This window comes from Camelina sativa, chromosome 7 (assembly GCF_000633955.1).
Source record: "Camelina sativa cultivar DH55 chromosome 7, Cs, whole genome shotgun sequence".
Taxonomy (NCBI): Eukaryota; Viridiplantae; Streptophyta; class Magnoliopsida; order Brassicales; family Brassicaceae; genus Camelina; species Camelina sativa.
In genome coordinates, this window is record NC_025691.1 from 3,314,687 (window position 1) to 3,339,311 (window position 24,625).

The window sequence follows — 24,625 nt, forward strand, 5'->3', positions numbered from 1 at the left end:
CTTCAGCCTGAGGACATTTTCTCCCGTCGTTGCATCTGGGTGAATGGGCCGGTCATCGTCGGTGCTGGCCCATCAGGCCTAGCTGTCGCCGCCGACCTGAAACGCCAAGAAGTTCCGTTTATAATCCTCGAGCGAGCTAACTGCATAGCCTCTCTGTGGCAAAACAGAACCTATGATCGTCTCAAGCTTCATCTCCCCAAGCAGTTCTGTCAATTACCAAATTTACCCTTCCCTGAGGATTTCCCGGAGTATCCAACGAAGTTCCAGTTTATTGAGTACCTTGAGTCCTACGCAACACACTTTGATCTCCGCCCCAAGTTCAATGAGACTGTCCAGTCAGCTAAATATGACAAGAGGTTTGGACTGTGGCGGGTCCAGACTGTTTTGAGAAGCGAGCTTCTCGGTTACTGTGAGTTCGAGTATATTTGCAGGTGGCTCGTGGTGGCGACGGGAGAGAATGCTGAGAAAGTGGTGCCAGAGTTTGAGGGTTTAGAAGATTTTGGTGGTGATGTTCTTCATGCTGGTGATTATAAATCCGGCGAGAGGTACCGTGGAAAACGAATTCTGGTAGTCGGATGTGGAAACTCCGGCATGGAAGTCTCTCTCGACCTATCCAACCACGATGCAAGCCCATCAATGGTCGTTCGTAGCTCTGTAAGTAAAAATTTCAGTATATTATACTCACCAAGTTACGAAAAACAGAGCACCTGATTCTTACTTAGTAGTTCCTCTGTTCTAAAACAGAGCATCTGATAGTTATTATACTCTGTTTTTTTATCTGATCGATCAGGTTCATGTGTTACCGAGAGAGATTCTTGGGAAATCGACGTTCGAGTTAGGTCTAACAATGATGAAATGGATGCCGGTTTGGCTCGTGGACAGGACTCTGCTCGTTCTGACAAGGTTACTTCTGGGGAACACCGATAAGTACGGGCTTAAGAGGCCTAAAATTGGACCGTTTGAGTTAAAGAACACCGCAGGTAAAACTCCAGTGCTAGACATCGGAGCCTTTTCAAAAATCAAATCAGGAAAGATCAAAATAGTAGCGGGAATAGCAAAGTTTGGTCGGGGAAAGGTCAAACTCGTGGATGGTCGAGTCCTCGAGATTGATTCCGTTGTTCTTGCTACTGGTTACAAAAGCAATGTGCCTTCATGGCTCAAGGTACAGACAAAAACATTTATCTTAGATCAAAACATTTGAACGGTTAAATACCGTTAGTGACAGTTAAGGGAAGTTTGGTAAATACTAATATGCTGTTTGGTCGTTGGTTTAATGTTTGTGAAGGACAACGACTTGGCAGAGATTGGGATAGAGAAAGACCCGTTTCCAAAAGGGTGGAAAGGGGAGGCTGGATTGTATGCAGTTGGGTTCACGAGAAGAGGACTCTCAGGTGCTTCGCTTGATGCGATGAGTGTGGCTCATGATATTGCTAATCGCTGGAAAGAAGAAACTAAGCAACAGATCAAAACTGTTGCTGCTCGTCACCGTCGTTGTATTTCACACTTTTGATTTTTACTATTTACATATACAAATATATATACGAGAAAAAGGAGGATGGATTAGTGTTTTGTGATGTGAAAACCATATAGATAAGCCCACTCCGTGTAAGAAATCCCAAAAAGGAAATAACTGTGAAGTGTGTTTGGGGTTACTTTTGTTGTAAGGAGGATGTGGCTCTTTTCCATGTATTTAACGTTTTTTGTTTACATTTCAACTTATCTTTTGTTGGTAAATGTGTTTGATTACTTGTGCTTATATTTGTAGATATATCAACTTAAAAACTTGATTAATGTAAGAACAAAGATATGTGACTGAAACTGATTTCGTCATTGACAGAAAATGTTCCTCAGTACCACCCATTACATGAACTGTGTATGTATCATTTCTCTTATTATACGATGGGGAAAAAAAAAAGAGATAACAAACATCAATAACAAACATCAAGGTTCCAAGATAATAAAGCTTAGACAACATTCATTCATCATCATCAAAAGGAGCCATTGATAATTACCAGACATCAGGACGAAGCTCTCCAGTAGCCGGAGGCATCCAACGACCCGAGTTATACACATTTTCACCGACTTTCCATCCAGGAACATCCTTCATCACATCAGCCTCATACTCTAGATACTTCTTCCACTCAGATACAAACCTATTTACAATCCATAATATATTGGAGATTCAATGTTGGAGTTTGTACCACAACGGTTGTTTAATTTCTTAGTTGAATACTGGATAAGAAACTGAAGTTCTTTTTTTCTATACCTTTCATCTTCTTCTGCTTGAAGAATAGGTAGAATTGCTCTACGTGCAGCGTATTTCTCTTCCTTCAACGCCCTATCATCACATCAATCTCAATTAAAGCTTTTGTGTTGATACATTGTGCTCATTTTCATAATTATGCATTTGAGATTCTATCCATAGATGAGATAACTAACAATAATCAATCTGATAACTCAGAATGTGACCATCTAATCAGTAATCACCAAACTCCAAGAAACAAGTACTATTATATTTAAATCTGATTGCTTTCTTCACCACAGCTCAAAAGGGATCGTTAATTAGCTATAACATGGGTCATTAGTACCCGGTTTAAGACTAACTACACAACTTGAAAAGCATCTGAGGTTATTAGTACCCAGAAATATCTCTAGATTCAGTCACAAATTACTCATATCTTCATAAAAAAGAACAACCTAACCAACCTAAATTCCAATAGAGTAAAAAAAGTGAAAATGTGAGGGAGCTAAATCACACATCTCGATTCTGATTTTACCTGCGAATTTTGTTGCCCTGACCGACTTGGTACATCCCCCAAGCAAAAGCACCTGAAAAGGTAAGGAAAATAGCCATGGCGCTTGGTCCCGTGTTGGAGATCCGGCGAGCATATCTGACCGGCGCGAACCCACCCGGTGGTGGACCATCCTGAAGCAACGGCATATCCTTCACACTCGCCATTCCTGGCTTGTTCCTTATCATCGCCTCCGTCATCTTCTTCAACCTCGATCGAACACTGATTTGATCTCCCAAATCGATCTTTGATTCGTTAATCGAAGTGTTCTAGGGATTCTGAGGAACACAATCAGAAATGAATACATAACGGAAAAAAAGACTTTTTTTTGTTTGATGACTTCATTTAAAATAACGAACTAGGCTTTATAAGGCCCATCTTATAAACAGACCGGGTCAAAACGCGAACCGGATCCAAATCGGAGGGCCTTAAAACTCAACCAAGCAAAATGGCCTTGGAGAAAACGCAAAACCCTAAACCCTACTGCTACTAGAATCTTCGACGATCTGCTTCATTTCTCCTCTTCTGCGTGTGAAGAATTTGTCAATTTAGCTTCTTTACTTGGATCTGTTCTGTTTGAAGCAAAATTGTAATCTTCTCGGTTGAGTCTAATCACCATGTATCGGCTACTCACCAACGTTGCTTCAAAAGCTAGGTAGATCTACTCGGCTTTTTAATTTGAATGCTGCTTTTACTTTTGATTTTTGTTTCTGATCGGTTCCTCGGAGATCGGATTGGTAGAGATATATATATATATATACATATATATATTTGTTCTTAGTTCTGATTTTTTTGTGAATTTTGATCAACATGCTAAGCATAAATCGAATTGAATTGAATCTTTCTCTGCCCACGGAGACAATATCATCTTCCTTTTTATGTATATTTCTGAAAGATTCTATTGATGGGATTTATCTTACTTTGGTTGAGCAGGATTGCCAGCAAGTGTACAAGCCAGGTTCGTATTCTTCATTTTGTATTTTTTGGTTATGCTGGTTTTTTTAGTCGTTTGTGGGTATGCATCGAGATTGATGTGCATTATGTGTGTTTGTTAGATTGGAAGCAGGCTCAATTCCACTAGGAATTATGCAGCAAAAGACATTAGGTTTGGTGTTGAAGCTCGGGCTATGATGCTTAAGGGTGTCGAGGATCTTGCTGATGCAGTTAAAGTCACTATGGGTCCCAAGGTAATCTCAAATTTATGCTTCATATAGTTTCTGTTCAGAGAGATTTATATTGTGCGTGAATCTATCAAGAGTTTTCTATTTAGTTATCCCACAGTCTCTGACACAGCAGTCTATAACCCTTTTTTTATTTTGAAGGGTCGTAATGTCATTATTGAACAAAGCTGGGGTGCACCGAAGGTGACAAAAGATGGTGTGACTGTTGCCAAGAGCATTGAGTTCAAAGACAGAGTTAAGAACGTTGGTGCCAGTCTTGTCAAACAGGTTGCTAACGCCACAAATGACGTAGCTGGTGATGGTAAGTGTTCCCTTTCATTGTAATTTAAACGTTTTTATTCTGTATTTCGTAATTGGGTTATTAGTCTCCTATCTACTTGTACTAATCGTTGTTATTCCATCTGACAAAATAAAAAATATGGTATGCTTTACAGGAACAACATGTGCTACAGTCCTTACTCGAGCTATCTTCACGGAAGGTTGTAAATCAGTTGCCGCTGGAATGAATGCTATGGACCTAAGACGTGGTATCAAACTGGCAGTTGATACTGTTGTGACAAACTTGCAGAGTCGAGCACGTATGATTAGCACTTCTGAGGAAATCGCCCAAGTTGGAACAATATCAGCTAACGGAGATAGAGAAATTGGTGAACTGATTGCCAAGGCTATGGAAACTGTCGGCAAAGAGGGAGTGATCACAATTCAAGTGAGTTGAATTTGATCCCTAAATGTTAAAATTATTTTGGTTATTTTGCTTATTCATTAAGGTGACTTACGTTATCCTCTCTTGATTCAGGATGGCAAGACCTTGTTTAATGAGCTGGAAGTTGTTGAGGGTATGAAGATTGACAGAGGATACATCTCCCCTTACTTCATAACAAACCCGAAGACCCAAAAATGTGTAAGGATTCCCACCTTGTTGGTTTATCAATTTAAGGAACTTCTCATTTGATTTTTTCTGAATGGATATGGTTTGCAGGAACTAGAAGATCCTCTCATTCTTATCCACGAGAAGAAAATTTCCAATATAAACGCTATGGTGAAAGTCTTAGAATTGGCCCTCAAGGTATAAACAGTTTGGCCATTTCTTGATTGTCAATAGTGTCTGATATTCATCAAGTACTTTGTATCTAAAGATCGAAATATATTTTCTCTGCCCTTTTTCAGAAGCAAAGACCGCTAGTGATTGTTGCTGAGGATGTGGAGAGTGATGCTCTTGCCACCCTAATTCTGAACAAACTTCGTGCTGGAATCAAGGTTTTTCTTTTCAGCCTTTTGTTGTATGCCTTTGTCTTGCAAAGTCTTACCGAAAATTTAAATATAATGGTATTGCGTTATAGGTCTGTGCTGTGAAGGCCCCTGGTTTTGGAGAGAACCGAAAGGCCAATTTACACGATCTAGCTGCCCTCACTGGCGCCCAGGCATGCCCATTTTTCATTTTCTTTATTATCTGCCGAGATAAGCACACCCACACTAATTGCATGAGCTATAATGTGTCATTGGTGTTTCTGTTTGTAGGTTATAACAGAGGAGTTAGGTATGAATCTCGACAACATTGACCTCAGTATGTTCGGAAACTGCAAGAAGGTTCGTTTGGTCCAATTACTTCTGCTACCTCCTTTCTCCCTTGTACCTTCGGATACATTTATATAACTTGATTTTCATTTGTTACCAGATAACTGTATCCAAAGATGATACTGTTTTTCTCGATGGGGCTGGTGACAAGACAGCAATTGGGGAACGATGTGAGCAGGTTAGTGTGCATTTCGCTTTTAATATGTATTGGTTCAGTGTTATAAACCTTTACCCTTTTTCCAACTGGTAAGAATGTTTAATTTGTTTTATAATTTAAAAAATCACACAGATTCGATCCATGGTTGAAGCGAGCACGTCTGATTATGACAAGGAGAAGTTGCAAGAAAGGTTGGCTAAGCTTTCGGGTGGTGTTGCTGTACTAAAGGTAATATACACCTCTTGTGAACATCAAAATAAGAGGCTATTTATGCATTATTAGTTTATGACTAAGTGACTAACTTCGATATTACTCCCATTGGTTTTTAGATTGGTGGAGCGAGTGAGGCAGAAGTTAGCGAGAAGAAAGATAGAGTAACGGATGCTCTAAATGCCACTAAAGCAGCTGTAGAAGAGGGTATTGTTCCAGGTAAAAAACTATTCTTAAATCTCTAAAACAAAGTTTGGTTGAGTTCGTGAAAAAATAGAATTTCATGAGAATTACATTACTTTGTGTGTATTACAGGTGGTGGTGTTGCTCTTTTGTATGCTTCAAAAGAACTTGAGAAGCTTTCCACAGCTAACTTTGATCAGAAAATTGGTGTTCAAATCATTCAAAACGCTCTCAAGGTGTTTTTCTGATCACATTGTTCATCCTCGCTATCATAAACAGCCTCTAGAATCTTACACACAAAATCTTTCTTTGATGTAGACACCTGTTTACACGATTGCTTCCAATGCTGGAGTCGAGGGTGCAGTTATCGTAGGCAAGCTTTTGGAGCAAGATAATCCTGACCTCGGTTATGATGCTGCCAAAGGTTACACTCTTATATGCATTAGAGAATTCACTTCCTATAGTTCTTGGTCCACTCTTATATGCATTAGAGAATTCACTTTCTATAGTTCTTGGTCCACCTTGTTATCTCCCTATACTCCAAAATATGAACTAGTCTCTTTTCGCATTTACTTTATCAGGAGAATATGTTGACATGGTGAAGTCTGGTATTATCGATCCTTTGAAAGTGATCAGAACCGCATTGGTTGATGCTGCAAGGTAACAAAGATTGAGAATTTGTCTTCCAAATTTTGTAGTTTATTGCAATGTTTTTGCTAATGTTTCTCCGTTGTTTATTATATTGGTTAGTGTCTCGTCTTTGTTGACGACAACGGAAGCAGTTGTGACTGAGATTCCAACGAAAGAGGAGGCGTCTCCGGGTATGGGTGGCGGCGGCGGTATGGGTGGCATGGGCGGTATGGGAGGAATGGGTTTCTGAGAAGAACTATAAACCTTAAACTAAGGTTTCTTTGTGTAATCTGTTGTGAGATGCTACGATTGTTTCATCATCACAAGGCACATTCTTTATCATATGATTGGTAGAGACTAGAGAAAAAGAGAGACCTTGAGACTTCTCCATGATTTTAAAATCGATTTATAAAATATTTTGGAGAAAAAAAGATTTTTTTTCTTGGTTCATGAAGTCTTTTTTAGTCAACTTTTTCAAGAATTCTTCAGATTAGAGATTTCCAGTTCTTGCCAACTATTACCGAACCCTTTTAATTACATCTTTATTAACACAATAGTTAGAGAAGTGACAAAAGGGATTAGTCATAGAAATTAGATCCAAAGTGAATTTTAATTTAATCCACGGACCCTTTAGTCTAAAACAAATACAGATATTGAGATAATAAGATTAGTACGTGTCTTTTATTTTAGCACTAGATTAGATCCGCATATTAACAGGGATATATATTAACGGGGATATAAGAAAAGTATGTAGAATTTTAAGTTATATTCCAAATATATATATATATATATTTTTAAATCGGATTTATAGTTTACGCACTCTATTTTGCAATACAATTTTATTGTATATTATTACATCATAATCCTATGTACTCAATCCCAATAAATAGCATTTACAATATTCAAATCAAAAAAATATATGTATTGTATCCCCTGTTTTAGAAATCGCTAGGCGCTAGTCAGGCGGTCGGGATGGGCCTAGCGCCTAGCGAGAAAATCGGAGATTAAACGGAAATTAATCGGGGACTAGTTTTAGATTTATTTTATTAAATTAATAATAAAATACAAATATATAAATAATTCTGTTTATGTTAAAAACAAATATCAAATAAAATATAAAACTATAGTACTGTCTTTAAAATTACGGTAAACACATAAAAACATAATTTTGAAAGAAAATTTACTGATTTTCATTAAAATTTTGTACACTAGTTATTGTAAAACATCATAAACTCTTAATTTAAATGTCTAAATAACAAAAATATATATATTTGATTTATATTTGGTTCCAAAAATAATTGGTATATACATAATTGGTATGCATCAAAGTTATATATTACATAATATTAAAAGCAATTAAAAATTAGTGAAACATATTTCTCAAAGAAAAAAACTGAATTTTTCCATGAACCATCAAATTGACAACGGATATACGGCTCCCTAATTTCCAAAGAAGCCTGGGGATTTAAAAAACTATCAGAGAGAGATTTGGCCTCAGCCCACAATAATCTGTCATTTGTTGCCTGATTTAAAATCTCTGTCGGTTCTGCCTCTAAACCCTGAAAAACCTTTTTATTCTTATCTTTCCATATCGACCAAAATATCCAAGGGAGATAAATAGAAATATCAGAAATCCCGGACTGCCCTGCCGCCCGCCAATAAATAAAATCCAGATTCGCATAGATTGATGCATATGGAAAACCTTCGGCTTCTAGTGATAAAGGAGACAACTCCCAAATACTCATTGATCGCGGACATTTAAAAAGAGCGTGGTTAATGGTTTCCGATTCCAAACCACACTGCTTACACTGAATATCACATCGGACGTCACGGTGTGCAAGCCGTTCTAATACAGGAAGAGTTCCAGAAGCGACCTGCCAGAAAAAATGTTGAACCTTGGAGGGAACCTTAAGTTTCCACGCATGAGCGCGAAGAGCCATGCACGTAGGTCCAATTTCCACTTCCGAGATTAGTTCCCGTGCTAACCGATAACCAGACTTCACGGAGTACTTCCCTGATTTAGTAAAATGCCAAACTAAAGAGTCTGGTTTAAAAACTTTGCTGACCGCAATACTCCGAATAATCGGAATATCCTCCGGATCAAAAAACTCCTCCAGAATAGGTAAATGCCAATCCTTCGTAGATGGATTAATTAAATGATTAACCATCAAACTTGGAAGCAATAGTCGACCTCGACCATTAGCTGGTCTTGGACGAGTATCCGGTAACCACGGATCCCGCCACACTGAGATGGAGCAGCCAGAGCCTACCGCCCATCTCGCACCCTGCTCCACTAATACCTTAGTTGAGTAGATACTCCGCCAAGCAAAGGAAGGGTTATATGGTTTTTTAGCCGAAAGAGGGTGTTTGTTCCTGAAGTACCTACCACGCATTACTCGAGCCATTAGGGAATTCGGATAATGGATAAGACGCCAGTACTGTTTTGCCAGCATTGCATCATTAAATTGTTCAAGAGCTCGGAAACCTATACCCCCTTCACATTTATCTTTACACATTTTATCCCAAGCTACCCAGTGCATGCCACGAGCCTTATCATTCGACTTCCACCAGAAGGTAGATATAGCACTCGTCAATCGGGAAGTCAGCTCCTGCGGGAGCTTATAACATGACATAACATGGGTAGGAAGTGCTGTTGCCACCGATTTAATCATAATCTCCTTGCCCCCTTTCGAAAGAAGCTTTGCAGACCAACCGTTTACTCGGTCATCTAATCGATCCTTAACATAACTAAACACCTTGGTTTTCGAACCTTGAAGGCTCTCAGGGATACCCAAATACGAGCCCATGCCGCCTTCTTTAGAAATACCCATAATGGTTTTTAATTGAGGTCGTAAATCGGAAGGGACTTTTTTCCCAAACATAATAGAAGATTTATCCAGATTGACCTCTTGTCCTGAGGCTTTCCCATAATCCCCTATTATTTCCATTACTTTACTACACTCGGTTGCCTCTGCTTTGCAGAAGAAAAGACTGTCATCAACAAACAGCAAGTGCGAAATAGTAGGACTATCACGGGCAATTTTGATACCCGTTATTTTCTCTTCCCGTTCTGCCTTCTTGATATTAGCTATCAAAACCTCAGTGCAAAGAATGAACAGATACGGCGACAGGGGATCCCCCTGACGAAGACCCCTATGAGGGAGGATGGAACCCCTGGGTTGACCATTCAATAGAACTTGGTATGACACAGAAGAGACACACCACATAATCCACGAGATCCATTTCCTGGTAAAACCGAATTTGACCAAAACCGCCTCCAAGAAATCCCATTCTACTCGATCGTATGCCTTGCTCATATCCGTTTTGAGAGCTAGAAACTCCATCTGACACCTCTGATTGGTGTTTAGTCCATGAAACATCTCCTGAGCGACCAGAACATTATCAGTTATTAAACGACCAGAAACAAAGGCCAACTGAGTTTCAGAGACCAAAAGAGGTAGAAACCGTTTTAACCGGAAACACAAGATTTTAGATATAATCTTATAACTGACATTACAAAGACTGATCGGTCGAAACTCTGTCATCCGCTGCGGTCTATCAACCTTGGGAATAAGACAAATATTTGTCTCATTTAAACGAGGATCGAAACGATCCGTCCTAAAAAATCCCTGAACCAAAGACACCAAATCCCCTTTCAAAGAGGACCAAAACCGTTGAAAGAATAAAGCAGTCATGCCGTTATTTATAAGGTTTATGTTTGCTATAATATACAGAATTATATCCATTTACAAATTTTTATGTATGTTACCATTAAAAGCATATTTTTTACACCTAAATATACAATATATTACAAATATATTCTTTACCACCACCTAGAAAATGTTTGTATGAACACATTAAGCAAACTATTATATGTCTTTTTACTTTCACTTTTGCATAGTGTTTTTAATTACTAAAATTATTGGCTCAAAAAAAATTTCGAACTAAAAATATATTATATAGTATACTAATCAATAATGTATCATCACAATAGTGTATAACCAACTATTGAGAGAACCTCGGCTCCGCCCTCCTCCCTATGGAGAGAATCTTGCGTCTAACTTCCCTCACCATGAAAAGAACCTTGGCTCCACCTTCTCTCCTCGGGGAGATAACCTTGCATCCAACCTCCTCCACTTTCCTCTTTTGGGGAGATAACCTTGCATCCAACCTCTACAATAGAGAGAACCTCGGCTATGTCCTCCTCATGTGTGGAGAAAACATGTTCACGTCTTTTAGCTATCTCAAAATAGCTTGATCCGACAACCAACGAAACTAAAGACCATTTTCTAACGTCCCAAAATCTTTTGATTGTAACTAATGTTAAATTTTCCAATGTATTCATGGAAGTGTTTTTCACGCTATGATGTAGCTCTTGTCTCCGTAAGGCTCTGACTGCCACCTTGCTTAGTGAGCCCATGTCCACGGGCCACCTTCCTTAGTGGACCCTATGTCTATTCATAGCCCATCCATATCCGACGGCCGGTCTGTTAAGTCCGCAAGGCTTTTAAATACTTGTTTACCGACCCTACAAATCACCATATGATCTTTCTTTTTGTTTTGTCCTCACTCGCACAGTTTCGACAATCACTTTCTGAAAGGTCACCCATCCTGAAACTACTCCAGCTCAAGCAGGCTTAACTCTGAAGTTCTCTTAGGACCCTTGATCGAAAAGATAAGTACACTTTGGTGACATAGGTGGCCAAATCAATTCTTTTAAACTTATCCGTAAACCAGGGTGTGTCACCGTCTCCGAACTCTTATGGATTTATCAACAATAATTTAGGTTTTTTCTATCTATCTATGTTTGTTGTAAGCTTGTGTTTGATTAGCCTATTTTATCTAACCAATAGGTTGATGAGCTTCTATTTCTTATCTACTTTTGGGATTGAATGAATGGTAACAATTATGTTTGCACAAAAAGGGTCTATGACCAACCAAAAAAGTTAATTTGACATAAATATAAAAATAATAGAAAATTAAAAGCAGAATAATATATAAATCTCAAATAATTCAAAGATGAAAAGATAAAATAAATAAAACAATCTAAAAATACTACATTAAATTTAGAAATACAGTATTAGAAAAAGAAAACGCATATATTAATCTTTTTTTTGGGTCAACATATTAATCTTATCTATTAAAAACTGAAAAAGGATAAAATAGGATAAAATTTTGGTTTAAAAAAATAAGAAAAAATTACTTTTCCATTAAAAAAGTTTTACCAATAGAACAAAGTTGAAAGCAATATTTGTGAATAAATTATTTTGTTCGATGAAAAATATGAAACGATATATGTTTATATAGAAGTGAGTATTTACAAAATTTAGAATTAATAATTAACTGTATATTTTCCTTAATCTCATTTCTATTTTTTTTGGTAGAATTAATAACTTAAAGTTTAAAATAAATGTTATAATTTCGAATTTGATGAAATATATAATCTCTTTATATTTTTTTTAAACGACTTTTGTAATTTTGTAATTTTTTAATAATTCTTTTTTTATATTATTAATATTGTTTAAAACAAAATATTATGTTTTTTTTGTTATAATCTCAAATATTTTCTATTAAATATTAACTTTTACATATGTCAAAATCTCAGATTGATATAAACTTGACACATGTCAAAATCTTATTAATGACTAACTTTCAAAACCAACTTTATATAATAAGATATTTTAAAAGTTTGATCTCATAGTTAAATTTTGACAAACAGAAAGAAAAAGAGAGAAAAGATAATTAATATAGTTCATAAAATTGCAAATAGCTTTCAAAATATAACAAGTTTAATGGTGGTGTATTTGAAAAAACTGTAACAACAATTTATTTGTTTACATAATGGTGAATATCTAAAATACTTTTTTTACAACTAATAATTGATAGTATAATTTAATTAATTATGGTATTATATAAATTAATTATATCATTTCCTTAATTAATTTTCTTATAGAATTAGTAATTTAAAATTAGAAAGAGTATTATCTTTTTTTACATACATATAAGAATTATCTTTTTATATTTAATAAGATTGTTTAAATGTTTATTTCTTATAATTATCTTATTAATTTTAAAATTTGTTGAAACAAAATTTTTGTATAACACATGACAAAATTTCTAATAATTAAAATTGATAGATAGAATCAAGTAAATTACCAAACTTTATACTCAAACAAAGTTTTTGTATAATACATGGCAAAATTTCTAATCATTAAAATCAACACCTATCACACCTAAATTACTAACTTTTAAAACCAAACTTTATATTAAACCATCGGATAAAAAAAATCTAGTGAATTTTATATTCTCGGGAAAAAAAACCCTAAACCGACGATGATGTGCCAAGTTCCCGACGATCTAGTGGAAGAAATCTTGCTTGAACTGCCACTGAAATCAATCCTCAGATTCAAGACCTTATCAAAAAAATGGAGATCAACACTGGAGTCGAGGACTTTCGCGGAGAGGCGTATGAATTCGAAGAAAGTTCCAAAGAAGCTGAAAATCATGGCGGCTGGAGACCGGAAACGGTTCGAAGGGGACGAAGAGATCGAGATGATCTATCTACACTGCGATGTCGCCTCACGTCCGTCGCTGTCATGTGACGGTCTGCTTTGCATCCCCGTACCTGGCTGGATCAACATTTTGAACCCTTCCACCGGAGAATTCCTTAGATTCCCTTCCGGGCCAGATCCACTCATAATCGACAGCGTGAAGCACATCGGTAATAATCTGTTATTTATTTTAATTTAATATCGATTTCTGCAAAAAAAAAAAAAAAAAAAAATTGATTTTTTTTTTTTGAGTTTAATTGGGGAAAAAAAATCGCAGATGCAAAGGTTGATGTATTCCCTGGATGTTGGACGATGGGATTCGGAAGGGATAAAGTCAGTGGGAGCTATAAAGTAGTGAGGTTTTTGTTCGATAGTTTCCATTACCAACACTGTTACTGCGAGATTCTTGATGTTACCATTGGGGAATGGCGGAAACTGAGTACGCCTCCTCCTTACTATATGGGATATAGTAACAAGTCCGCTTGTGTGGATGGCTCCATCTACTGGTTACAAATTATCGTTAGTTTCAAGATACTAGCTTTCGATCTTCACACGGAAGAGTTTCGTGATGTCCCAAGACCGCCTCCATCTGAATTTAACGAAAATTCAGGCCGAGGCCAACTAGTGAACCTTGAAGACCGTCTAGCCTTAACTTTAACCTATGCTACGAGATCTCATTGGAATGTTAAGATATGGTGCATGGATGCTCACGAACAAACATGGAGTGTCACTTTATAATACGTTTACTCCCTAGAGAGATGGGCTCAACTAATATGCCGTTGTGGTTTTGGACTAGGCCAGTCGCCGTTTCTAAGCGTGGGAATCTTTTCTTCCATGACAATGAGAAGAGGCTGTTCAAATATTATCCACAGACCGACGAGGTACGTATCGTCCACGGAGGCATTTGTGTTATTTCTCCCTTTGTTGAGAATTTGCTCCCACTTGGACGACGTTCGGATTCTGTTCCCCAAACCAGGACATATGGATTGCAATATCTAGATCACGCGCCGATTCTCTAAGACGACTCGAAACCCCAAATGTTTTGCTTACCACCGCTGCTGTGGCTCTTGTGGCTCTTTTCTTAGACATGGGATTTCATTAGTATTTAAGATCACTTGCCCGAGCGAGGTCTTAGATACTAGCTAGTATTTTTATTATGGTACTATTTTTCACTCTGTCTATAAAATATTTAAATTGATGCAATTGGATTGTTTCTAATTAATACAATGCTTCTAAATTTAAGTGAATATGTTTTGTTTGGAGTAATGTAATCGAAAACAAGGTTAAGGAGATAATTAAGGTAAAGTGTGATAGAGCCTTTGTGAATCTTATCTAAGAAGTTTAGTGAATCTTTTTTTTTTTTTTTGGGCAAACACAACCTTGAACCTTGATTAATTAAAAGAGAGTCTTACGCTCCAAGTAAGGAGGAATTTGACAGAGCCACAGGGGCTGCCTTACATAAAAGCAATAGAGATAGAAGCTCTGTAGTATCTTTCATGGCGTTGATGAGTGACACCAGGATTTGAGAATCCGAGCGTACCGGCCGTGAGAGAGGCAATATCCGGTTACTTGCAAGAAAATCTACAAGAGTTTTTCATTGGAAAGCCGTAGATAAAAAGAAAGCTGATGGATCAAGTGAGTAGTAGATTTATTAATGCTTTAATTATGTTACCCGAAAAAAGAAGGGAGATTCTCAAAAATAGCATCAAAATAAGTTTTTTTTCAAAAATTTAGCATAACATCTTTAAAATTCCAAAAATAGCACCAATTAATCTATATAATAATAACAATCTGAATAAATGCCAACAACAGTTGCGATTTTTCGTCGTACATTTTTGTAAAATATGTATATATATTTTTTTAACAGAAAATTTCAACGGTTGCATCTCTCTAAAAAGTTGCTTCTGTTAAATATAGAGTTGTGTCTCTTACAAATAGTTGTGTCTATTCAAATGTTCACATCTTTATAAATTTATATATAAGTGACTTCTCTTCATTGTATTCAAATTTTCTTTATTTTATATTTTTGACAGAAATGTTTTACAGTTGCTTCTCTCAAAAAAGTTGCGTCTGTTGAATATAGAGTTGTGTTTTTTTACAAACAGTTGTGTCTATTCAAATGTTCACATCTTTAGAAATCTATATATAAATAACTTTTCATCATTGTATTCAAACTTTCTTTATATTTGTATTAGTTAAAAGAGAATTTTATATTTTTGACAGAATTTTTTTACAGTTGCATCTCTCTCAAAAGTTGTGTTTGTTGAATATAGAGTTGTGTCTTTTACAAACAGTTGTGTCTATTCAAATGTTCACATCTTTAGAAATCTATATATAAATAACTTCTCATCATTGTATTCAAATTTTTTTTATATTTGTATTAGTTAAAAGAGAATTTGTTAGAAATGACGTTTCATCACTGTGAAAAATTTATTACAGTTTGATAGNTATTCAAATTTTCTTTATTTTATATTTTTGACAGAAATGTTTTACAGTTGCTTCTCTCAAAAAAGTTGCGTCTGTTGAATATAGAGTTGTGTTTTTTTACAAACAGTTGTGTCTATTCAAATGTTCACATCTTTAGAAATCTATATATAAATAACTTTTCATCATTGTATTCAAACTTTCTTTATATTTGTATTAGTTAAAAGAGAATTTTATATTTTTGACAGAATTTTTTTACAGTTGCATCTCTCTCAAAAGTTGTGTTTGTTGAATATAGAGTTGTGTCTTTTACAAACAGTTGTGTCTATTCAAATGTTCACATCTTTAGAAATCTATATATAAATAACTTCTCATCATTGTATTCAAATTTTTTTTATATTTGTATTAGTTAAAAGAGAATTTGTTAGAAATGACGTTTCATCACTGTGAAAAATTTATTACAGTTTGATAGATTTTGTTAATCATTGTAATATTTAATTATATTCAGTCTCTAGGTATACATCTTCATAAATTATTAATTTTAATATATTAAAAAATATATTTTAGCCATTTAATTGAACCATTACAATATTGATATAATTAATATTTAAGATCACATTACTTGGATAAACTATTCATAAATTATTATTTATTAGTTTTAAATAACTAAAATATATTTAAATGAATTGTTGCAACCTTTTAATTACACCACGACAAATTTTGTTTATTTAATGAACCATTAAAACTTTTGATTTATCTTATGAACCGTTGCAATTTTTTGATAAATTTGATATTTATGGTTGTGTCTACAATACTAAAATATATTTAAATAAATTTTTGTTTTCGTTAAAGAAATCTTAAGATACTCTCTTTAACCATCTATTCATCGAGGGTTATTATTCTATTGGTATGAATCCAAACCGAAATTTTTGTTTTTAGCTGTTAAAAAATGTGGTTGAAGTTGGTTTTTCAGAAAATGAGAGCATATTGGCTCGTATATGTTTGGTATTTTTTGTCATATATTTGTCTACTCCATGCTTTTTGATTAGAAAACTAATTGTATTATAGAAAACAATATGGATTTCTGTATTTCTGTTTCTTTAAAAAAATATCTGATTATGAAATATCAAGGTAAAAATAAAAATAAAATATTAAAATTCGTTCTATTATATGTTCTACTGTTGGAAATATTCAGTTTATTAGGAGATGGAAAACCGGTGATCAACAGAAAAATTGACGGTTGAGATGATTGTCCAATAAACTATCTTGACGACAAAGACTTATCTACAACTTTATATAGGTTAAGGGAATTTGTATATTTAGTTCTAGTCATAATACACTCAAATTGAAATCTTAACAACAAAAGATACTGAATATGAAATATTTTAAAAGTTTGAAAAAGTTTTGGATTCTGACTGCCAAAAAAAAGAGGACCGTGTGAGAGCAATGAACCCAATCGTCCTTGGCCAATCATCTTCTTTAGACGCACAAATTGTGATGCTACATCATACACCTAAATATTATTGTTATAAGTTTTAACTATTATTGTTCCCATCTAATATTTATTATATTATTTATTTATGTGTGACTCGGGATAATTAACCAGCATCTTAGGCGGAGAAAAATAAGTAGTAAGTACATTCAATATTGGATTAACTATATATACATATAGATATAATCTATTATAATTGCCAAAATGTTTAATGACTATAGGTTGTTTTATATAGAAATATGTTTCATCAATAAAATGTTAGTTGTTTGTATTATATATTCATTTACAATACTGCCTTTATGAAAATAGATATATTATTTTTTATATGAATATATAACTGAGTTTTGATTCAAGTAAATAAAATATGTGATAATTTTCTGTTTAGTTATATTCAAATTTGAGAGGATTGGTAATTTTCTTACTGATTGAGTGAATAGTAATATTAATATTCATTTTTTATGAAGTAAAAATTGATTTTGGAAATAGAAATATGTTTGAGTTATGCTATAAAACTAAAAATAATTAATTTAAATGAATTTAAATAAAGCATTATGTCATATTAAGAATGGTCCTCAATTAATATTTTTAATTTATTATATAATTATTTAAGAAATTTATAGTGTCTTATACAATGTATTCATAATTTTATCATTTTAAAACAAAACAAAAAGAAAGAAATTTAAAAATATAATCATTTACATATCATATTTGACAACGAGAGAACAAGTTGTAATGGTTCATAAAGTATACAAAAATATTACTGTAAGGTTAAGAAGAGAAGATACAACTGTAGATTGCATTTATTCATTTTTTCAGAAATTAAAAAATATTTACGAAAAGTTACTACGAAAAAACACAGATAAAATGTTACATTGAAAAGATGCAAACAAAAGAATACAAATAAAAGCGAACGAAATAACACAACTGCAATGTAATCTCATGGCAGTTAATATTAAAAATTTGTTTAATTTGATGTGTGTACTGTGTAGCATTGATAATTATTTATTTAATTATATGTGGTAAGATTATTTTTTAAAGTATATTTTTTCAAATAAAATATAAAGAATTTTTCAAAAAATTGCATGTTTTTGAATTTTTTATTAAATAGTTTAAGAATCTCAATAGTTTAATAAATAAATTTAATTAAAGAATTTTTGTAATAAATATTTTACTAAAATGAGTTCCCCCACGATATCGCGGGGGCTATATTCCTAGTTATTCAAAATTAAATCCTAAATTTAAAATACTAAACCCTACTCCTCAAAACTATACCCTAAATGTGAAATTGAGAACCCAAACCTAAAAAAAAAATATTTTTTATATGTTAAATAGTGCTATTTTTGGAAATATTTTTATGTGTTAAATAGTGCTATTTTTCGAAATTTTTGAAATGTGTGCTATAATTGTCCATAAAACTTGTTTTAATGCTATTTTAGAGTATTTCTCGAAAAAGAAAGCAAATCACGGCCCAAAAAACGCTTGGTGAATAAAGGTCAAGATTATTATTAACCAAACTCTTTTTGTCTTCACGTCATTTGTCCATACCATTCCCATAATCTGCCCTACTTATAGCATGCAATTAAACCATAATCAAGGAAACGTAATTGTTAATTTTAATAAATTTTCGGATTGAACAGAGTGATTTGCCAATTAATTGGTCAAACTCTCCATGTCCCATGATTTGATTTTAATGTCTTGGTTGATTTACACATTATATACACTACACACTTCCATAACTTCTAGATAAACTACACAAGTAATCATGGAATACTGTAAGAATAGTATAAATCCACTAAACTAGATGACAAAAATTAAATGAAACTGTAAGAATGTTCTTAAACTTGTAGTTCGAGTCACTAGTCAAATTGTTTTGGGATAAATAAAGTACTAAAATAGAGAGCTAGCGAATGAAGGAGATTTTGGAGAGGTTGATGATGAATTAGCTTAACGAGAAAACTAAATCTTGTGTAGGCAAGAAAATTTAATGTCTTGTATTGTGGATTAACACACTTCCAAAACTTGTAGTTAAACCACAAGTAATCACGGATTTTACTTTAAGAAAGTTCCACGTTATTTGTTCGTTTTATTAATCCACCAAAAAAAAAAAAAAAACACGACGTGGCTGTCCATTGTAACCATTTCCTCGTGCTCGGGGAATTGTTTCTTTTTATTTAATTGTTTAAATTGACAAACATTCAAAGTTCTCAAGTAGCAAGTTTCATGTGATGTGACTAAAAATCATTAAACATAAAACCGAACACTCAAGCGGAAATAAATTTCTTTTAAAATATTCATTCCAAAATTTCTTTACTACATTTTTGGAGATAAATATGATAAAATAAGGACAAAAAAAGCAAATGAAGATAGGAGAGGAGAGGTCATTAAATCGTACGGCTATAAACAGAAGTGCACAAGTCAGAACAATGAAATCGTTTACATGGAATCACACACCAAAGCATGTCTATTTTTATTTTAAAATCTTTTTGAGTTTCGAACCGCTGCTTCTTCTTTATACTCTCTGCGTGATTATCGTGTGTCAGAGAACACTCAACTCACACTTCATCTCCCCAAGCTTCTTTTTCCTTGGTCCTTCTCATTCTCTAGCTTCTGTGTCTAGTTTTACATAAGCAAAAATTCCAACCAGAGCCAAAAAAAAAAAAAGGTCAGATTTTTTAACCGGAAATTTAAATTCTTTTTCTTTAATTACTGATACAATGGTTATGGATCTGATTCTCTGTTTTGGAGTTCCTATTTTTGACATGTAAAATTTTTATGTTCTTGTTCTTTTGCCTTTAGATTCTAGAGATTTTATCAATCGCTAGGCGGAATTGTGTTGCATTAGAAGAGACATCATTGTCTCGTATTTCTGAAATAAAAATGTCTCTTTTTTTTTTTTTTTGAGGATGATAATAATGTTATTGACTACACTTTACAAAATCGCTAAACATGAGCAACATTGCCTAACTGGGATAAAAACAGTCAAAAAAAAACTTTCATGAAAGTTCAACGCTTTCAAATTGTCTTTATCTATTAGTCCTGTGATATGGACTGTTTTTTTAAGGTAAAATTTGCTCTGTTTTGGACATGAAAAAAATCCAATGTTTTAATATACCTTTTATTTTAGAGTTTGTTCTTTGTCATCATCAATTCAGATCTAATCACTCGTTACTTTAGACAAGAGAGCTTTGGTTCTTACTTCTTAGGCCATCATTAATGGCCCTAAGCCCAAAAAAATTATAAAAATAATGAATAGTGGATTAGAACACTTTTTTTAGTTTTTTATGTAGAACTGATTTAAGCCCAGTTCTTATTTGACGTGGCTTCATGTGATTGGACAAGATTTTTTGGAAAAAAAGAAAATATTTCATTTATATAAGTATGCAATTTAAATGTTAATTTATAAGTTTTTATAATTGTAATATGTTTAAGAATATTATATTAATTTATAAGTATACAATTGCTTTTATATAAGTAAGCAATTTAAATGTTATTTTATAAGTTTTTATAATTTGTAAAATGTTTATGAATATTATTTCACTATATCTTTATTCTAAGAACACCATAATTAGTTCTCCCATTTTTTTTACCTATGATCTTAACAACTGATCTAACATTATTTTCACTATATATTTAATCTAAGAACACAAAAAAAAGTTCTCCCATTAATGATGCCCTTAGGCCATCTTTATAGGGAGAACATGAGAGGTATTCTTAGCCCAAAAAAAATAGAAAAATAATGAATAGTGGCTTAGAACACTTTTTTTAGTTCTTGATGTAGAACTGATCTTGGCTCAGTTCTAAGCTGACGTGGCAAGCTGTGAATGAATACAATTTTTTGCAAACAATTTTTTGCAAACAATTTTTCACAAATTAAAAGAGGATCTGATTGAGAATATATGGAATAAATTTGGACAGTAAACTATATATTAATTAAATAAAATGTTTGTGTGCTTTAATTAATTAATATGTTTTTTTTTATCTTTAATGTTTTTGTTGTTTCATAAAAATTTGGTATTGTATTTTGAATTTTAGTAAAAGTTTTATAAGTTTGCAATTAAAATGTTATTATATAAATTTTGATAATTGTAATATGTTTAAGAATATTCTATTATTAAATCTTAAGATCTTAAACATGTTCTCCCAATAACAAACTTCTTAACAAAAGTTCTTAACTGCTGATCTTACATTATTTTCACAATATTTATACTCTAAGAACACCCTAAATTGATCTCCCTATAAAGATGCCCTTAGGATTCTCAATTCTGTATAGTGCAAAGTAGCATTCAAAATAAACACTGTTGTTCTCAACATTTTGCAGTATTTTCTATTTTTTCTTGGTTATTCGATTTTATTTTTTCTTGTAGGTTTTGACAATGAATGGATCAGCGGAAGCTGCTGCTACACGGACGACATCATTGCAGGTCAGTCATGGTGATTTAGAGGCTGCTCATCTAGATGAACTCATGAGGGAAATAGAACAGAGGAGTCTTTATTACTACCAAGAGAAAAACAACTCCTTGAGAGCTCGTTATGTCTACGGAACCATCTTCTTGATTATAAACCTATGCGCTTGGTTCATCCGTGACTACGCACACAGAGCTCTAGCCTTGCTTCCACGTAAAAGTCATATAAGTCTTTTGAGATATATTTAAAATGTTCGAATTTTAAATATACTCTCTCATCAAATGCAGATGTCCGTAGTTGCGGACCTGAAGGAAGTGATTGTTTCCATACGCTTGGAGTACTCCGCGTGAGTCTAGGATGTTTCGTATCCTTATAGGAAATGAAATCTTTTGCTGATAGAATCATAACGTTTGAGTAATCTGGTAATGTTATATAGGTACCCTTTTATGTATCCCTTAACAATTAAGATATTTTACCTTGTTATGTTCCTGTCAACATGGAACATAACGAAACTCCACGAATTTCAAAATAGTTGGCACTCGAATTACTGGAGCTTCAAGTTTCTCTTGCTGGTTTTAGCTATGGTAGCTTCTTTCTTCATACCTCAGCTTTACATCCAAATCTACGGTATGTTTCTATCTCACTATAGCTCTATAATCTTTTCCATTTGATCTGATCGGTTTTGGATCACGACAATGATGTTTTCTTTACAGGGGAGATCGCGCGTGTTGGTGCAGGGTAATATCAACTTTTAAGCTGCTCTCTAGAGAAACACATGATTCTCACATACCATTTCTCTATGGTTGCAGGATATTTCTTGGTCTTCAACTTGTAAGTGTTATCGAATTCATCACTTGGTGGAATAACTATTGGATGCCACATGACCAAAGTAAGCAAAGGTAAGCAAGTTTAAACAAAGTGTTGTATCTATGTTGATATATCACTTGTTAGTTAATACTGTGTTTTCTGCTCTTCAGCTGCTCCTTTGGATTGGCCATGTCAACAGTATTCTACATCGGTTCTGTTTGCGGGATAGCAGTGATGTACTACTTATATGCTGCTTGTGTCCTCAATATGTTCTTCATCTCATGCACTGTTGTTATTCTAACCGTTATGATGGTTATGTCCTTGCATTCAAAGGTACATTTCCTAACTTTTGCTTGATGGTAACACAATGATTGATATTTGCTTCGAATAGCTGATGCTTTGAACTAAAGGTGAAGAATAGAGGACTTTTGTCTTCCGGGATTATGGCTTCCTACATTGTCTTCCTATGTTGGTCTGCGATCAGAAGGTAAAAATATATTACTTTTGGTTTGGTTAGTTCTTCAAAGTATTTACTAAAGTACATGTTCTATATCAGTGAACCTTCACATACAAAATGCAATGCGCATACTCAAAACGGTCATACTGATTGGATTACAATACTGGTAAGAGCTCAAATCCTCTTCTTGAGTTCTTGCTTACTTATAAATTTAATCTAACTTGTTTCTTTTTGTTCTTTTGCCTTTGTTCAGAGTTTCCTTATAGCTATAGGCTCCATTGTCATGGCAACATTTTCAACAGGGATCGATTCAGAATCCTTCAGGGTAAGTTAGTTTACTTTTATAATCTCAGCTTGAAAATCAATATTTTTGTGCAAGAGACATTTTAATCTTGATTACAGTTCGAGTTCCGCAAAGATGAAGCTAAAGAAGAAGAAGATATACCATACAGCTATGGATTCTTCCACCTTGTGTTCTCCTTAGGAGCAATGTACTTTGCTATGTTGTTTATCAGCTGGAACCTTTCACATTCATCTCGAGAGTAAGGAAAAATTCCCATCTGCATCTTCCTATTTGAAACAGCAAAACTTAGAATCATGACTGTGAAATTTTTGTATTATTTATGTAACACACATAGATGGAGCATTGATGTTGGGTGGACAAGCACATGGGTGAAGATAGTGAACGAGTGGTTTGCTGCAGGGATTTACCGTAAGTTAGAATGTATAACTAAAATGGTTTCAGCTCTTGATCTAACAGATTCTCTAAATGAGAAATTAAGTAACAAACACTTTGCAATCAAATCCTTATAAGTTATACCAATTAGGTAAAGTTAATGCCATATTTGTATACTGAGTTTGGGTTTTTATGGGTTTTATACAGTGTGGAAGTTGATCTCTCCTATTGTGAGACAGCCTAGAGTTCATGAACAACCTCAGCCATTAGCAGCAGAAGTGGACAGATAGATAGATAGATAGATGAAGTGAAAATGATCTGATCACATTATTTGAAGTTAATACAGATCATTGAGGTCATTTTAATTCTTGATAAACTTGTTCTTATCAAGTTCATTCATTAAACATAATCCAATGTACATCCTATGATGAAGTCAGAGCAAAAGAAAAGATTCTTGACTTCTTCAACTAGATTTGATTTATTGATTCTTGAAACTGTGCTTAATCGCAAATGTAGATTTATGTAAACAAAACATGAAAGAGTAAGGGGTAAACGAATGAATCCGAGGTTAATTATATTTTCTTATCAGATCCTGGAACAAGCAAAAAGCGAACCGAGACCAGCTTATTTTGGTCGTAGCAAGATCATAAACACCGGTACTACTTTGAAAGGTTGGCTTCGACACAGGCGACCAAACATCAGCAGCAACGAAATACATAGATAGAATTGTTGCTGTTGGATGAACCCCTCACCAAAAGCCAACAACATCTCATCATCATCTAAAGAATATACTCTTTCCCATTCGGTTCCTTCAACATACTTTAAGCATATCCAGGAAAAAACCACTGCGGAATCTCCGAGTAAGCATCACCTATTTGTTCAGACCATGTGACTGTACTTGTCGCAAGATGGAACACACCGCAATGTTTTTGATCTAGCCAAAGATCATATCCAACAAAAAAGATGGAACCACCATCATTGACAGATGTTCTTACAGTGACTCCATGACCAAAAATCAACATCTCATCTCCAAGAGAGTCTACTCTTTCCCATTTCCCACTCTCAAAATCCATCTTAAAGATTTGA

General features: G+C 34.0%; 5 protein-coding genes across 5 annotated transcripts in view; 4 read left to right on the plus strand and 1 right to left on the minus strand.

The window, feature by feature from the left end:
* LOC104700128 (probable indole-3-pyruvate monooxygenase YUCCA7) overlaps positions 1–1,557 on the plus strand; it is a 6,167-nt gene extending 4,610 nt beyond the window's left edge. Inside the window, exons 3-5 of the mRNA XM_019226976.1 lie at positions 7–654; positions 791–1,162; positions 1,286–1,557. Coding sequence (XP_019082521.1) covers positions 7–654; positions 791–1,162; positions 1,286–1,510 — 1,245 coding nt within the window. The 3' untranslated portion in view covers positions 1,511–1,557. The remainder of the gene's footprint in view (positions 1–6; positions 655–790; positions 1,163–1,285) is intronic.
* On the minus strand, positions 1,808–3,108 carry LOC104700129 (NADH dehydrogenase [ubiquinone] 1 alpha subcomplex subunit 13-B). Its single transcript, XM_010415598.2, has 3 exons — positions 2,778–3,108; positions 2,267–2,338; positions 1,808–2,153 (listed from the first exon to the last, which is right to left on the minus strand). Exons 1-3 carry the CDS (start codon positions 2,990–2,992, stop codon positions 2,009–2,011), a joined length of 432 nt encoding a protein of 143 aa, XP_010413900.1. The 5' UTR covers positions 2,993–3,108; the 3' UTR covers positions 1,808–2,008.
* On the plus strand, positions 3,235–7,159 carry LOC104700130 (chaperonin CPN60-like 1, mitochondrial). Its single transcript, XM_010415599.2, has 17 exons — positions 3,235–3,447; positions 3,726–3,750; positions 3,848–3,979; positions 4,115–4,274; positions 4,408–4,679; positions 4,770–4,874; positions 4,953–5,039; positions 5,141–5,230; positions 5,314–5,394; positions 5,492–5,560; positions 5,649–5,726; positions 5,838–5,933; positions 6,035–6,134; positions 6,231–6,334; positions 6,417–6,522; positions 6,680–6,758; positions 6,849–7,159. The coding sequence occupies exons 1-17, from the start codon at positions 3,410–3,412 to the stop codon at positions 6,976–6,978; spliced, it is 1,752 nt and encodes a 583-aa protein (XP_010413901.1). The 5' UTR covers positions 3,235–3,409; the 3' UTR covers positions 6,979–7,159.
* On the plus strand, positions 13,017–14,526 carry LOC104700131 (F-box/kelch-repeat protein At2g43270-like). The gene is made up of 2 exons (XM_010415600.1): positions 13,017–13,449; positions 13,557–14,526. The coding sequence occupies exons 1-2, from the start codon at positions 13,062–13,064 to the stop codon at positions 14,015–14,017; spliced, it is 849 nt and encodes a 282-aa protein (XP_010413902.1). The 5' UTR covers positions 13,017–13,061; the 3' UTR covers positions 14,018–14,526.
* LOC104700132 (probable serine incorporator) lies at positions 21,355–24,107 on the plus strand. Its single transcript, XM_010415601.2, has 12 exons — positions 21,355–21,812; positions 21,887–21,963; positions 22,067–22,226; positions 22,313–22,337; positions 22,409–22,498; positions 22,577–22,739; positions 22,817–22,893; positions 22,963–23,029; positions 23,117–23,188; positions 23,266–23,405; positions 23,502–23,575; positions 23,747–24,107. Exons 1-12 carry the CDS (start codon positions 21,569–21,571, stop codon positions 23,827–23,829), a joined length of 1,272 nt encoding a protein of 423 aa, XP_010413903.1. The 5' UTR covers positions 21,355–21,568; the 3' UTR covers positions 23,830–24,107.